This window comes from Belonocnema kinseyi, chromosome 5 (genome assembly GCF_010883055.1).
Source record: "Belonocnema kinseyi isolate 2016_QV_RU_SX_M_011 chromosome 5, B_treatae_v1, whole genome shotgun sequence".
Taxonomy (NCBI): Eukaryota; Metazoa; Arthropoda; class Insecta; order Hymenoptera; family Cynipidae; genus Belonocnema; species Belonocnema kinseyi.
Window position 1 is genome coordinate 92,376,458 of NC_046661.1, and position 14,482 is coordinate 92,390,939.

The 14,482-nt window shown below is 26.4% G+C and overlaps 1 protein-coding gene across 5 annotated transcripts in view; it reads right to left on the reverse strand.

Moving 5' to 3' along the window:
• Positions 1-5,763, reverse strand: part of LOC117173408 (voltage-dependent calcium channel subunit alpha-2/delta-3) — a 71,408-nt gene extending 65,645 nt beyond the window's left edge. For all 5 annotated transcript variants that reach the window (XM_033361957.1, XM_033361959.1, XM_033361958.1 and 2 more), the window contains exon 1: positions 5,571-5,763. In XM_033361957.1, the coding sequence (XP_033217848.1) occupies positions 5,571-5,677 (107 nt within the window). In that variant the 5' untranslated portion in view covers positions 5,678-5,763. The remainder of the gene's footprint in view (positions 1-5,570) is intronic.
• Positions 5,764-14,482: the final 8,719 nt, after the last annotated feature.

Genomic DNA, 14,482 nt, shown 5'->3' on the forward strand with positions numbered 1-14,482 from the left:
TCGAAGAAAAAGAAAAGTTTAAGAAACAGGTAAGGAATATCAAAATATGAGAGGAAAATGTAAACCAAGAATTGGAAATCATGATGGGACAAATAGAAAATAATATTAGAGTGCAAATGCAATCAAGAAGTGAATGATGGAGGGGGTAGAAGTGGATATGATGAGGAAAATAGAAAGAAGGAAGTGAGACAGGAATTAAGAAAATAGAGAAAAGGGCATAGTACTGCAGAAGAATATAGGAGAACAAAGAAGGAAAATAAAAGGTTTGAAGAAGAGGCGGAGAAGGCTAGGACGGAAGAAGAAGTTTAAAAGGTATATTAAGAGAGAGCAGGAAGGAAACGTGTGACCTATACTGAAATGGTAGAATGGAAAGAAATATTTTATGAATTCGCTGGGAAGACTAAAAAGGAAAGTTGGGAAAGACAAGAAAGTTTGTAGAGAAATACACGAGAAAGAGGATATGAAAAGGGAAGAAATAGCCAAGATGAATCCTGGAAATATGGGTGAACTGAACTGACAGAATGGGCATGATTATGTGCAATAGAGTATGGAGAGGGAAGAGGTGGCTAGAGTTATAGAAAGAGAGGGTAGTGGTACCCGTAATGAAGAAAGGCAAAATCAAGAGGTAAGTGTTTTATTGGAGAGGAGACATTAGTTGAAGAAAAAAGATAGGGCCCTTGAATCAGACAGAGTTCAGGAAAGGAATGCGGGCGATGGAGAACATATTCTGAACTCTCTGATAAGTTAAAGATTTAAAAGAGCAAAGGGGGAATGATAGTAATATTCGTGGACTTCTTGGATTGACTCGAGATAGAAAACTTTTGGTAAAACAGGGGAGAAGATTGGTTTTAATAAAATGAATATCAGGCGTTTTTATATACTTAGAAGAAACTAAGCGAAAGGGATGGGGAAAGAGTTAGGATGTTAAAGAAAAGATATACACATTAGTATACCCGGACGATATAGTGTTTATGGCAGAGGATTGAGGAAGGAGTCAACGAATGAAAAAGTTGAAATTAAATATATAAATGACAAAGATTATGATGTTTAGACAAGGAGGGAAATAAAAAAGAATGGACAAGAAGATGGGAGGTAATAAAGCTAGAAGAAATAAGGGAGTTTAAATATTTAGAATATACCTTTCAAACAAATGAAGATCATAGAACTCATATTAGAAAGGATAAAAAAGCGACACGAGTAAAGTAAGAGATATGGGTTATAGGAAAAAGATACGGGGTTGGGAGGTAAGGGAAGAGGTTGAGAAGTGACAAAAATAGTATATAAGGTGGACACTAGGTGTACTGGAGGACTAGAATTATAGTAAGAGAAGAACCGCAAAGGGATAAATTAAGTACTAGAGTGGGAAAAAGGACATGAAATTTTGTGACTAAGAAAAGGGAGGGAAAAGGAGGAGAAAAGAGGGCAGGTAGCGGAAAGGTGTTCTAAGGAGGTAGATGAAAGAGGAGGGAGAGGGACAGGAGTAAATTATGAATAATTGGAGAAAAGTGACAAAGAAAGATAAAGGAAAGGAAGCTGGTCGGAGAATGTAGTAAAAATTTTAAGGGAGGATGCATTGAGCAAGGAGTGGGTGAAAGATTTAGAAGGGGCTAGAGGAACGAATAAGATTGAGTGAATGTTAAAAATTAAAGGGTTATTGGAGAGAAGTGAAAGAAAAAGGAAACGGAAGTCGCTTAAAAGCATAAGGATTTGTAAGTAATGGATATGTAATAGTATAAGTAGATAAGTTGCGGATGCGCTCTCGCTCGCTCACTGGTTCGCTAGTATGTCCAAGATTGCGCTATCGTATTAAAAACTTTTTTAAAACATTTCCTAAGAGGAAAAAATTAAGAGGCTCGCGTTTTGGAAAATCAAAACTTTTAATGTTTAATATGCAAAATTCATGAAAATAAAAAAGAGAAGGAAGGGGATTTGGTTTGCGACCTTCTCATTTTCCTTTCTTCTTATTTATTTTTGCCTAAAAAAAATTTTTTATTTCCTTTTTAGGAAATTTTTTTGTACCTTTTTTAAAATTTTAACAGGCACATTTTATGGTGTTACTCCAAATGTTACTCCTGAATAACAAAATTTCTGACAGAAAATTTCTGATATGCTAATATGATTTATTTATTAAAAATAAAATAATAAACTATTTTTATCAAATAACAATTTTTGTAATGTTTAAAATGTTTTTAAATTATTTTCTAAATTTAAAATAACAATAATAGTATAAAAATTATATTTAAAAAATGAATTTAAAAAGGCATGCGCCTCGAACTGTTTTTTCTTTAATTGACAAATCGATTTTTAAGAACATTTTTTGTAATTAAAAAAAATACTATGCAAATTTCTGAGAAGCAACTAAAAAATCCCGAAAAATAAAATTGCCAACACTGTAAAGTTTCCGAATAATAAAATTTCCGAATAGTTTATTATATTGATGAATTGGACAATTACCGAATAATCAAATTCAGAAAAGAAAATTTCCGAGTTGTAAAATATCAAAACTAGAAAATTCTCGACTTATAAAATTCACAAACTTAACCAATTAACTCTTTTTTACAAATATTTTTTATTTATTAAAAATACATAATAAAATATTTTCATAGAAAAAATGAATGTTCACTGCTTCTCACAATATTGTGTATATTTAAAATAACAATAATCGACAAAAATTGTTATTTCAAATTCAAACAATAATTCTAGAAACATCAAACATTATTTTTTTCTGTATATGATGATTGAATTTTTAATCCATAAATAAGATTTATAAAAATGTTTAATTGTTTAAATTTGAGAATTTTGTAATTCGGAAATTTTCCAGTTGGGATATTTTATAATTCGGCCATATTCTGTCCGAAATATTATTATTGGAAATTTTTTTAATTTGGTAATATTATAAACTGTCAAGAATTTCATTATTCGGGAATTTTATTTTTTAGGAATTATTCAATTCGGGAATTTTGTTCTTCATAAATGTTATTATTCAGGAATTTTCCAATTTAGTAATATTAAAAACTATTCGGAAGTTTTATTTTTTGGGAATTTTCCAATTCACCAATGGAATCATTCGGGAATTTTATTGCTTGCAAATTTTATCATTCGTGAATTTTCCAAGTCAGTAATATTAAAACTGTTCGTGAATTTCATTATTCGCAAATTTTCCAATTCTGAAACTTTATTATTAGGGATTTTTATTCTTCTGGAATTTTATCATTTAGAAATTTTCCAATTCGGGAATTTTATTATTTGAAAATTTTATTTTTCGAGAATTTTATTGTTTTCGAATTTAAAAATTCCCTAACAATAAAATTCTTTACAGAAAATTTGCCGAACATAAAACACCCGATTTTAAATCATTAAATTTTTTTTATTTTCAGAATGAATTAAATTATTACATTTAAAATTATCTTACAATTACAATTTTTTTATTTATAAAAAACTTTTATTGTTATAATTCTGGAATGTTCTAGTTCGGATATTTCATAATTCGGCAATTTACTGTCAGGAATTTTATTATTCGGAAATTTTCCAGTTCGGAAATGTTCTTTTTCGTGTATTTTCTTATTCGGGAATTTTATAATTGCGGAATTTTATTTTTCAGTTTTCAATTGATATATCCGAACTAGGAACATTCCGAATTTAAACAATTAAAACTTTTTCATTAAAAAAACCTATTTCTAAATGAAATTTTGTTTCAATTATTGTTATTATAAATTGAAGCAATAATTTTGAAAACTTTAAACAATAAAAATATTTGAATATTGTATTTCAAATAAACAATATTTATTAGAAACAAAAATTATTTCGCTGGTTCGAGAATTTTCTGGTTTGGATAATTTACAATTAAGCACTTTTCTATCAAAAATTTTATCGTTTGGGAATTTTTAAATTTCGAAATATTAAAAACTGTCGAGAATTTTATATTTCGAGAATTCTCCAATTCGGGAATATTACAAACCATTCCAGAATTTTATTATTCGGGTTCTTTATTATATGAAAATTTTATTATTCGGAAAGTTGATTATTCGGGAATTTTCCAATTCAGGAATATTAAAAACTGTCCGGAATTCCAGGATTCATGAATTCTCCAATTAGCCGGAAATCTTATTATGGGGAATTTTATTTTTTAGAATTTTTCAATTATCCCCACAATGCAAAATGTTTTAATTTGAGGAACGGCTGAAAAAAACGAAAAACTAAAATTCTCGACACTTTCAAATACCATACTCGGAAAATTTTCGAATAATGAAATTCTCGAAATTATAAAAGACGAAACATGGAAGTACCGAATGAAAACAATTACAAATATTGAATTTTGATAAATATTATTTATTTATTAAAAATACAATTATCAACAATTGTTTCAAAGACATTTTTTTATTGTTTAAAGTTTTGTAAAATTATTATTTGAATTTTAATTTAAAATAAACATAACTGTCTACAAATTTGATAAATAAATAAATTTTAAAACACGTGCGGCTCGCCGAAAAAACCAAATTGCTCCCTAAATTTTCTTCGAACCTAATTACATTTTCCAAACAAACTTTTCAGGAGTGAATTAGAAGCTTATTTTTAATGAAAGAAATTATAACTAGCTTTTGTTTACATACTGTTATTTTAGATTCAAACAAATTTTGTGATTGAATTTTAAACATTAAAAATATTTTCTTTGATTAAAATATTTTATTATGTTAATTTTAATAAATAAATGCTTTTTAACACAAAATAATTTACTTAATTGTTTAAATTTAAGACTTTTATAATTCGGGCATTTTTTAGTTCGGATAATTTATAATTCGGCAATTTTCGGTTGGGAATTTTCATATTCGGAATTCTTATATATCGGAAATTTTACAATATCGAAATTTTATAGCAAAAATTATGGACGCCAGTCATTTATAACCTTTTAATACTTTTATGAGTTTATTTACTTTTGATTCAATATAAAGAATTAATTTAGTATCAGAATGTACAATTACTATCTGAATTTGAATAATTATTTAAAAATTAAAAGCACTTATTTTCATAATCTATTTTTTATAATCTATTTTTTTCATAATCTATTCATAAAATCTGAATTCTTACCGCCAAAATTATAAAAATTTATAAATGTTATCAATTGCCATATAGATTTGCATAATTGAAATTAATATTTATAAATTTTAAGTTATAATAAATACCAATCTTAAAATAAAGTAATGAAAAATAGTAAATATTAGTAATTGTTCAAAAATCATTTTTAAATAATTAAAATCGCAATAAAAAAAATTAACTGCATTGAACTACATTTGCCCTCTTAAAACTCTTGAATCTCTCACTTCACTTTCAAACGATAGAAAGCTTGACCCTATTAATTCTTTTTCAAAGCTCTTCTTCATTGATAATAAGTGATAAGAACCATCGACTCTGACACTGATTATTTATTAACACTCATTCAATTTCCATTTTCAGGATCGAAAACTGCAAATCTTAAATGCAAACAATATCCTACTGTATTTATTATTTTTGAAAAATATTTCTTATTATTTGAAGAAGCCACAGATAAAATGAAATAAATGATTAAAACTTACGTGTTGAATGAAATTCGTTCCCCATGACCTGCTGCCTGAATAATAGTTATAAACGCGAGAAGGGAAAATAGGGCGGTCCACATAACTTTAAAAAAATCACCAGACATTGAAGGAGCCGAAAAAAAGGTGAAGAAAGAATCGAACTCGAAATGAAAAATTTTCCGACTGACATTCGTCAAACGTTTCAACGATCCTGCCTTTCTGGCCTCTCCGTTCCCCTATTGATTACGCTGCCGAGCTTGCGCGCGAATCCCGCGGTAGGATATGGTCTTCCCCTTCCTGTTCCACTGCACCCTCATCATAATTCACAGCTGATCGAGAATAACAACAAGAGACAAGCATTATCCCACTGACAGAATTTTCTCGAAGAATTAGTTTTACAGTGAGTAAATAATAAAAATAATATTAAATTTAGATAGTTTAGATAAGAAAGTTAAATTTCCAATCAAAGTGCTAAATTTTCAACTCAAGTGAACAATCTTAAAACTGATTAAAACTAGGTAAAACGGGAATATTTAAATTTTCAGTAAAATAGATTTATTTATAACGAGGAAATAACGATTTTTTGAAAAAAATTAATATTTGCAAGCAAAAATATGAACTAAAAATATAAATTTTGCAAAACAAACAAAATATTTTCAACCAACTGACGTATTTTCAAACAAGAAGATCAATTTTGTTCCAAAAAATAATTTGAAAAAGTTAATTTTCATAAAAATAGTTGAATTTTTTAACTTAAAATGATAAATTTATAATAAAAAAGGAACTGTTGAATTTTTAGGTAAAAAAATTAATTTCAACTTTACAAAACGAATTTTCAACAAAATAGGCAAGTTTCTTACGAAAATAACTGAATTTGCAACCAAAAACGTAAATTTCCAAGTGATTTTAATTTTTCAATTTAAAAAGACTGATCCACTGACATAATTTTATGAAAAAATTACTTTTATAGTGAGTAAATAATTATTTAAAAATAATAATAAAATAAATAATATTAGTTCAAGAAAATTAATATATAGACATAAGAAATATTTAGGAATACAAACTTCAATTTAGATTATAAAGTGAAATTTTTAACCAAAGATTTCTAGTAAAATAAATTTATTTTTAACTAAAAAACAACGAGTTTCTTCAAAATATTAAAATATATATTTTTCAATAACAAGAAATCATGTTTTCTTCCAAATGATAAATTTTTAAAGAATACGTTTAATGTACTACAGAAAAACAAATTTTTGTTTAAATTTAATTTTCATTCAAATAGTTGAATATTTAGTTAAAAAGATTAATTTACAATATAAAATGAATAGTTAAATCTTCAGTTTAAGAAATTAAATTTCAACTTAAAAAGGTTAATTCTTCACAAAAAAAATTTATAATTTCAAACCAAAAATATGCATTCTCAAGTAACTATATTAAGTTTCATCCAAAAAACGAAATTAAAAAAAGTGCATCATGTTTAAACGAACAAAACCCAATTTGTACAAAAAATTATATACTTAAAGTTTCAGTCGAAAAATTAATTTGTATCCAAAAATGGAATACATAGTTATACATTTTCAGTTTAAAAAGATTTCTCCACTGACCTAATTTTATCGAAGAATTACTTTTATTGTGAGTGAATAATAATTTTGAAATAATTAAATAAAAAATATTTGTTTAAGTTATAAATAATATACAAACATAACGAATATTTAGAAATACAAACTTAAGTTTAGAAAATAATGTTAAATTTTCAATCAAATGGTGAATTTTCAAATCGTGATCAATCTTAAAACTGGATAAAATTGGATAAAACTATAATATTTAAATTTGCAGTAAAATATGTTTATTTTTAACAAAAAAACAACGATTTTTCAAAAAATATTAAAATTTGCGGGTAAAAAGATCAATTTTCAACTCAAAGTTATCACTTACAATAAAAAAAAGAATTTTTTAATAAAGTAGTTTAAAGAACCAAGTATTTACATGTTCAACTATAAATATAATTTAAAAAAATTTATTTTCAACCAAATGATAAATTATTAAGGAATAAGATTAATTTTTTACAAAAAAACGACCTTAAGAAATAAATTGAATTTTTATCCAAATATTTAAATAAAAATGCTAAATTTACAATACAAAAGGAATAGCCAAATCTTCAGTTCAGAAAATTTATTTGCAACAAAAAAAAGGTTAATTCTTCAATTTTCAACCAAAAATATAAATTCTCAAGCAGCAATATTAAATTTCGCCCGAAGAACGAAATTTAGAGACAAAAAATGAATTTTAAACGAAGAACATTTAACATTAAAAAACATTAATAAAGACAAACGCCAGTTTAGATCATAGAGTTAGATTTTTAACCATAAAGGTGAATTTTCAACTTATGTGATAAATCTTTAAATGTAATAGTGAAATTTCCAGATAAATAAATTTATTTTCAACTGAAAAACAACGTTTTTTCCACAAAATATTAAAATTTATAAGCAAAAAGATGAATTTTCAACTTATTTTATGCGTCTCAAAAAAAAAGAAATTTTTTTAACTAAGTCTTTGAATTATCAACCAAATATATAAACTCTCAACTGAAAATAAAAATTAGACAAACAATATATTTTTAACAAAATGATGTATTTCCAAGCAAGAAGATCAATTTTTCGCCAAAAAATAAAAATAAAAAAAAGGTCATATTTATCAAAATAGTTCAAGTTTTTTACGTGAAAGTGATAAATTTATGATAAAAAAGGAATGGTTGAATTTTTAGTTAGAAAATACCTTTAAATTAAAAAAACGAATTTCCAACAAAATAGGTAAATTCCTCATCAAAATAAATTAATTTTGATCGAAGAATTACTTTTATTGTGGGTAAATAATTTAAAAATAATAATAAAATAAATAATATTTGTAAAATAAATTTATTTTCAACTAAGAAACAAAAATTTTTCCACAAAATAATAAGATTTTGAAGCAAAAAGATCTGTCTTCAACTGATTCTCTAACTAAAACAAAAAGGATTTGTTTTAAGTAGTTGAACTACCAACCAAGTATTTGAATTTTCAACTAAAAATGTGAATTTTTCAACACAAAAAAAAATATTTTTAACTAAATGATGAACTTCCAAGCAAGAAGTTTAATTTTGTGCTAAAAAAGAATGTAAAAAAAGGTAATTTTCATTAATATAGTTGAATTTTCAAACTAAAAATGATGAATTCAAAATAAAAAAGGGAATAGTTGAATTTCCAGTTAAAAAAATTAATTTCAACTTAAAGAGTGAATTTTCAGTTAAATTAACAATACAAAATGAATAGGTTAAATCTTAAGTTAAATAAATTAATTTTCAAAAAAAAGGTTAATTCTTCGCAAGAAAAGTTCAATTTGCTACCAAAAATATGAATTCTTAAGCTACAATATTAATTTTCACACAATAAACGAAATTTAAAAAATACAAAAAAACAGGAATTTTAAATGATAACCAAATTTTTACAACAAGTGAAATAGATGTTTGATTTTTTAGTTGAAAACATTAATTTTTACTTAAAAATGAAATGGTTACATTTTTAATTTTAAAAAATTGCTTCACTGACATAATTTTTGTCAAAGAATCACTCTTATAGTGAGTAAATAATAATAATTTAATAATGATAATAAAGATATAAGGATTATTTACAAACATAAACTTCAGTTTAGACTTTTGGTTATAAAGTTAAATTTCCAACCAAAGAGATGAATTTTCAACGCAAGTGACGAATTTTTAACTGAAATAATTATTTGTTTTCCACTAAAAAACAATGATGTTACCATAGCATATTGAAATTTTCAAGCAAAAAGATAAATTTTTAAGTAAAAATATGTATATCCAAACAAAAAAAGGATTTCTTTAGTTTGAAAATTAATTTCCACCAAGAAGGAACAATTTAAAAAAAGTTAATTTTCATCCAAATAGTTGAATTTTTAACTAAAAAGGATAAATTTACAATCAAAATGAATAGTTGAATCTTCAGATTAAAAAATTAATTTCCAATCAAATTTCAACTCAAGTGATAATTTTTTTACTAGAATAGTTAAACTTTCAGTAAAATAAATTTATTTTGAACTAAAAAACAATGATTTTTCCACAGAATATTAAAGTTTTCAAGCAAGAAGATGAATTTTCAACTAAAATTATGGATCTTCAGTTAAAAAAGTGAGGTAATAGTTAATTAATTATAACATATATAATTTTTTAAACGTTTTATTATAATTTTTAATAATATTTTCTTAGAATATTGCTAGAAAATTGAAGTTTCATGCAAAATTTTAGAATTTTTGTACAATTTTCAATTATAGTGAGGCAAATAATTACTTAAAGTTGACAAAATCAATTGTTTCAGCAATTTATTATTATTTTTAAGAAGATTCAATTTGAATTATGCTAGCAGGATGGAATTGTTTCTGATTTTTTCAACTATTTGTCTACTTTTCACTTCGAGTGATTTAATAATTAGTTAAATTTAGGAAAAATAATTATTTAAACAAATTATCAATGTTTATAACTATCGTGATCTCTATTGTTAAATTTAATAATTTAATCTTTGAATAATGCTAGAAAGCTGTAATTTTTTCTGAAATATTAAACTTTTTGTCCACTTAAATTTTTTAAACATTTTATTATTGTTTATAAAATTTTTCTCTTAGAATAGAGTTCAAAAGTCGCAGTTTTTTCCGAATTTTTCAAATTATTTTCAACTTTTCAATTCGAGTGAGGTTATACTCAATGAAATTCAACAAAAATAATTGCGTAAACAATGCATTATTATTTATAATAATATATTCTTAAAATATGCTATAAAATTGCACTTTGTTTTAACATTTTCAACTTTTTGTAAATTATTTAATTAAGAGTGAAGTTTTAATTATTTTAAGTTAACACATATAATTATTTTAATAATGTATTATTATTTCTAAAAAAATAATGTTAAAAAGTTACTGCATTTAAAATATATTAAACTTTTCGTCCACTTTGGACTTAGAGCGAAGTGATGATTAATTATTGAAATTTAACAAACATAATTGATCAAACAAATTATTATATTTTATAACCATCGTCGTCTATATAAATGCTAGATAATTGAGGTTTTTTTTACATTTTTCAACTTTTTTCTGCTATTTTTTAACAATAAGGCTCTAAGTGACTACTTCCAGGAAAATTAACATGAAAAATGATCCATATAGAAAATTCGAAAAATATTTTAGATATCTGTTTTATTTCAGAAAAATATATTTAAAAAAATGAAAAACATTTGGTATAAACCCCTATCTGGCATTAATATAGATGAAGATAGTTATAAACAATAACAATTTATTTAAAACATTATTTTTGCTAAATTCAATTAATTATTATATCAAGTCAAGTGGAAAATAGAAAAATAGTTGAAAATTTCAGAAAAAACCGCATTTCTACCACCAAACAAAGCGGATATTATTAACAATAACAAAAAATTTGAAAAGTCGACAGAAATTTTATAGAAACAATTGTTCAAACCATTTATTATCATTTATAGTAATGTTCTCTTACCCTAATGTTTTTTCTAAAACTTCCTACTTTTGGTTCACTTTTCAATTAGACTAAGATAATAATTAATTTGAGTTAACAAACATAATTGTTGTAGCCATTTATTATTGTTTATAACTATATTCTGTTACTTAATTTCTAGAAAGTTGCGTTTTTCTGAAATTTGTTATATTTTGCTTTGGCTTATTAGTCACGAACAAATAATAAATAAACATTAGAGAGAATGATCTTTTAAAAAATTTCTTTTATTTTAAAATAAATTGTACCTTCTTATATTTTTATTTAAATTTTGTACATATATTTTTAGATATAATTTATTTTAATGAAACGAATTTGATTAACCAAAGTTCCGAAACTCGACCAGTAGAAGTAGTCCTAGCAAATTCTTGGTTACCCTTAAAAATTTGTCCCTTCTAGAATTTTACGAAAGATTTCGAATTTTTCGTAAAACCTTTCCTTTTCCTAATTAGGTCCTGATTAGGTTCCTGATATTATTAATTCTTATCAACGAAAATGTTTGCATTATATGGCCACTAACAAGAGCAAAAAGAGAAAAAACTTTTTTTGACAATTGTTCAAGAGTTAGGTTTTCATTCAAAGGTTTAGCCAAAAAGTAATCTAGAACTATTTTTGGATCCCATCTGAAATAATATCTGGGTCTAGAGAGTCGAGGATTGAACACCCCTTTAAAAAATGTTTAACTCTTTCAACACGTGCAACATCTGTTTCTTAGATAAACGAAGCTTCTGATCCCGTGCGATTGGTACTGCTATAAGACAACCCTTTTTCAAAATCAGCTTTAAGAAACTTAAAAATTCAGGTACTGGTGGATTAAAGAGAGCTGGTTTTTATTACAAATTACAAGATTTAATTCTGATCCCTTGTTTTCGGAATTTCGGAAAAAACCATAATTTTTTAAGATTATTCAAGAAGAATATTATTTAAAATAGTAATACATTGTTTAAACAATTATATTTGTTAACTCGAGTTAATTATTACTCTGATATAATTTAAAAAGTGAACCGAAGTGGACACGTTATAGAAAAAATTACAACTTCCCTTTTAATTTTCCTTACAGTTTTTAGAATAAAAAAGAAAAAAAAAAATATTTTCCAATACAGCCCAACTTCGCCGCTGTAGCCCGTGTAGAAATTCAAATCGGGAACTAGTCTGGTTCCCGAACATTCGACCCCACTTAAAGTCGGGTCATCTGACTAGCTCCCGACCGGTAGCGTCACGGTAGATTAGTCGGGGCTAGTTAGGTGACCCGAATTATCCTATTCGGGGCCTGATCAGGTACTAGTAGGGGTCATATGATAATACATCCATGTGGAATATTAACCAAACTCTCCAAAATTTCTGGAACATCCCCTAAAAGTTTATCAAAATACTTATTATTTACGGAAATCTCCATAAACTTTTTTGAAATATTTAAAAGTGCTCAAATTTACCCAAGGTTTAATGGGGAACATATCCAACGCTTAAAAATACATAAATTTATGTAACTAAAATTCCCCAAATTTGTGGAATATTAATTTTAAAAAAAAACTTCAGCTGGAAGGCAGCAATGGAAGAGCTTCGCTTTGAAGGAACCGACATGTTGGTCAGAGTAGTCTCTGCTCCAGGCAATTATGCTTCGTTACGTGTGGACTGCTTTCTTAAACACTCGACGCGTCATTTCTGTTGCGCGAGAGGTGGCACGTCGCGCCCTTGCGGATTTTCTTTAAAGCTACCAGTCCAGAACCACAAGACTCAAATGAAAGTGGTAGCGAAATTTGAACTGTACCGTGCTTAATAGTTTACTACTAGGATACTGCTCTTCACTGATTAATCAAAAACTTTTTCTCTTTCCAATTTCAACTACATGAAGGATTAGACTTTATTTACATATGGCAAATCTTTCAGATCAATTTAAAAATAAGCATCTGTACAAATTTAGAGTCTTATGACTTTCGGCAATCTTTTTACCCACATCTATATGTATTTTTTTCAATATGGATTTTCTTAAAATTTCATACAAAGGTATCTATAAATGTTCCTGGAAATTCGCAATTTTCTAAAAAATACTACAAAAAAATAAGATTACGTCTTTTTGAAGATTTTGATCGTTGTTTTTATAAAAAGTTGATTTTAGTACAAAATTATTAACTTAATAATTATTTAATAAGTATATTTGAGATGAATTTCACATTAATAAATCTTTTCTCCAAAAAACGGTATAAAATTATTGTTAAATAAATTCTTAGTGTTTTAGAATAAAAAAATCATTACGCTTTTTTAGATATTACCTCATTTAATAAAACCTCGCCGAAAACTCAAACATAAGAAGAACCCAACCACAGCCTCACTAGCTCCCGACCAGAGCCTGAAGATTACCCGCACGGAAATTAGTGAACAAGAAGGCCCAACTAGCCCTTGACCAACCACCGACCAGGCCCCGACTTAAATTTTGACAACATAAAGCCCAACTAGTTCCCGATTAGTCCCCGACTGGATACTTTGTCAAAATTAATAACCCGACTAGCCCCCGATTAGTACCCGATTTGTAATAGGGCCAAATGGGGTTATTTCCACACGGGAGGGACGAAAAATTCCAGGAATTGCAGACTTTTCAGATGTCTCCTCTAGTAGCACGATGTTGGGTGCACGCATGCGTAAATTATGAGCAAAATAGCACAGGTAGTGGGAGAGCCCCAGAATGCCTGCCGGTTCCTGTCACAGAAAATTACAAGATTTAAATCCTGGGTTATTAATTAGAGTACGAATCAATAGGATCCCTCTTAATTTTCCTCAGACTTTTTGGAATAATAGTAAACGCTGGGAAAGCATAAAAGAAAAATATTTTCCAAAATTTATTAATTATTTCCAACTTCTTTTTGCAGAAAGTCCACCCTTTCTTGAAGGCTCTGTCGTATATTTTATAAAGAAAGCACTCAAATAACCATTCATGACAATAATAGAAGATTCTGCAAATACTTTTTCCAGGAATGCCTGCCGGTTTCTGTCACAGAAAATTACAAGATTTAATTTTGGGCTTTTAATTAGAGTACGAATACCTTTCGCCTCGTCCCTTTTAATTTTTCTTACAGATTTTCGGATAAAACTAAACGGCGCACAGTGGGGCAAAAAATTCCGCGGACTAATTGAGTTTCAGAAGACAGTTATTATTGAATTTAAAATTTTTCTTTTTAAAATGAAAGCTAATAAAATTTTTCATCGTAACATCATGGCCGATTTTTACATTTATGTTAATTTTTTTATTTATTTAGCAACAAAAATGAGAAGAAAATCAACTTGTAAAATATTACGGGTTTTTTAAAAAGTACTTTGATTCAATCAAAAATACCTAGAAAACTGAAAGCAACTATCCAAAAAACAT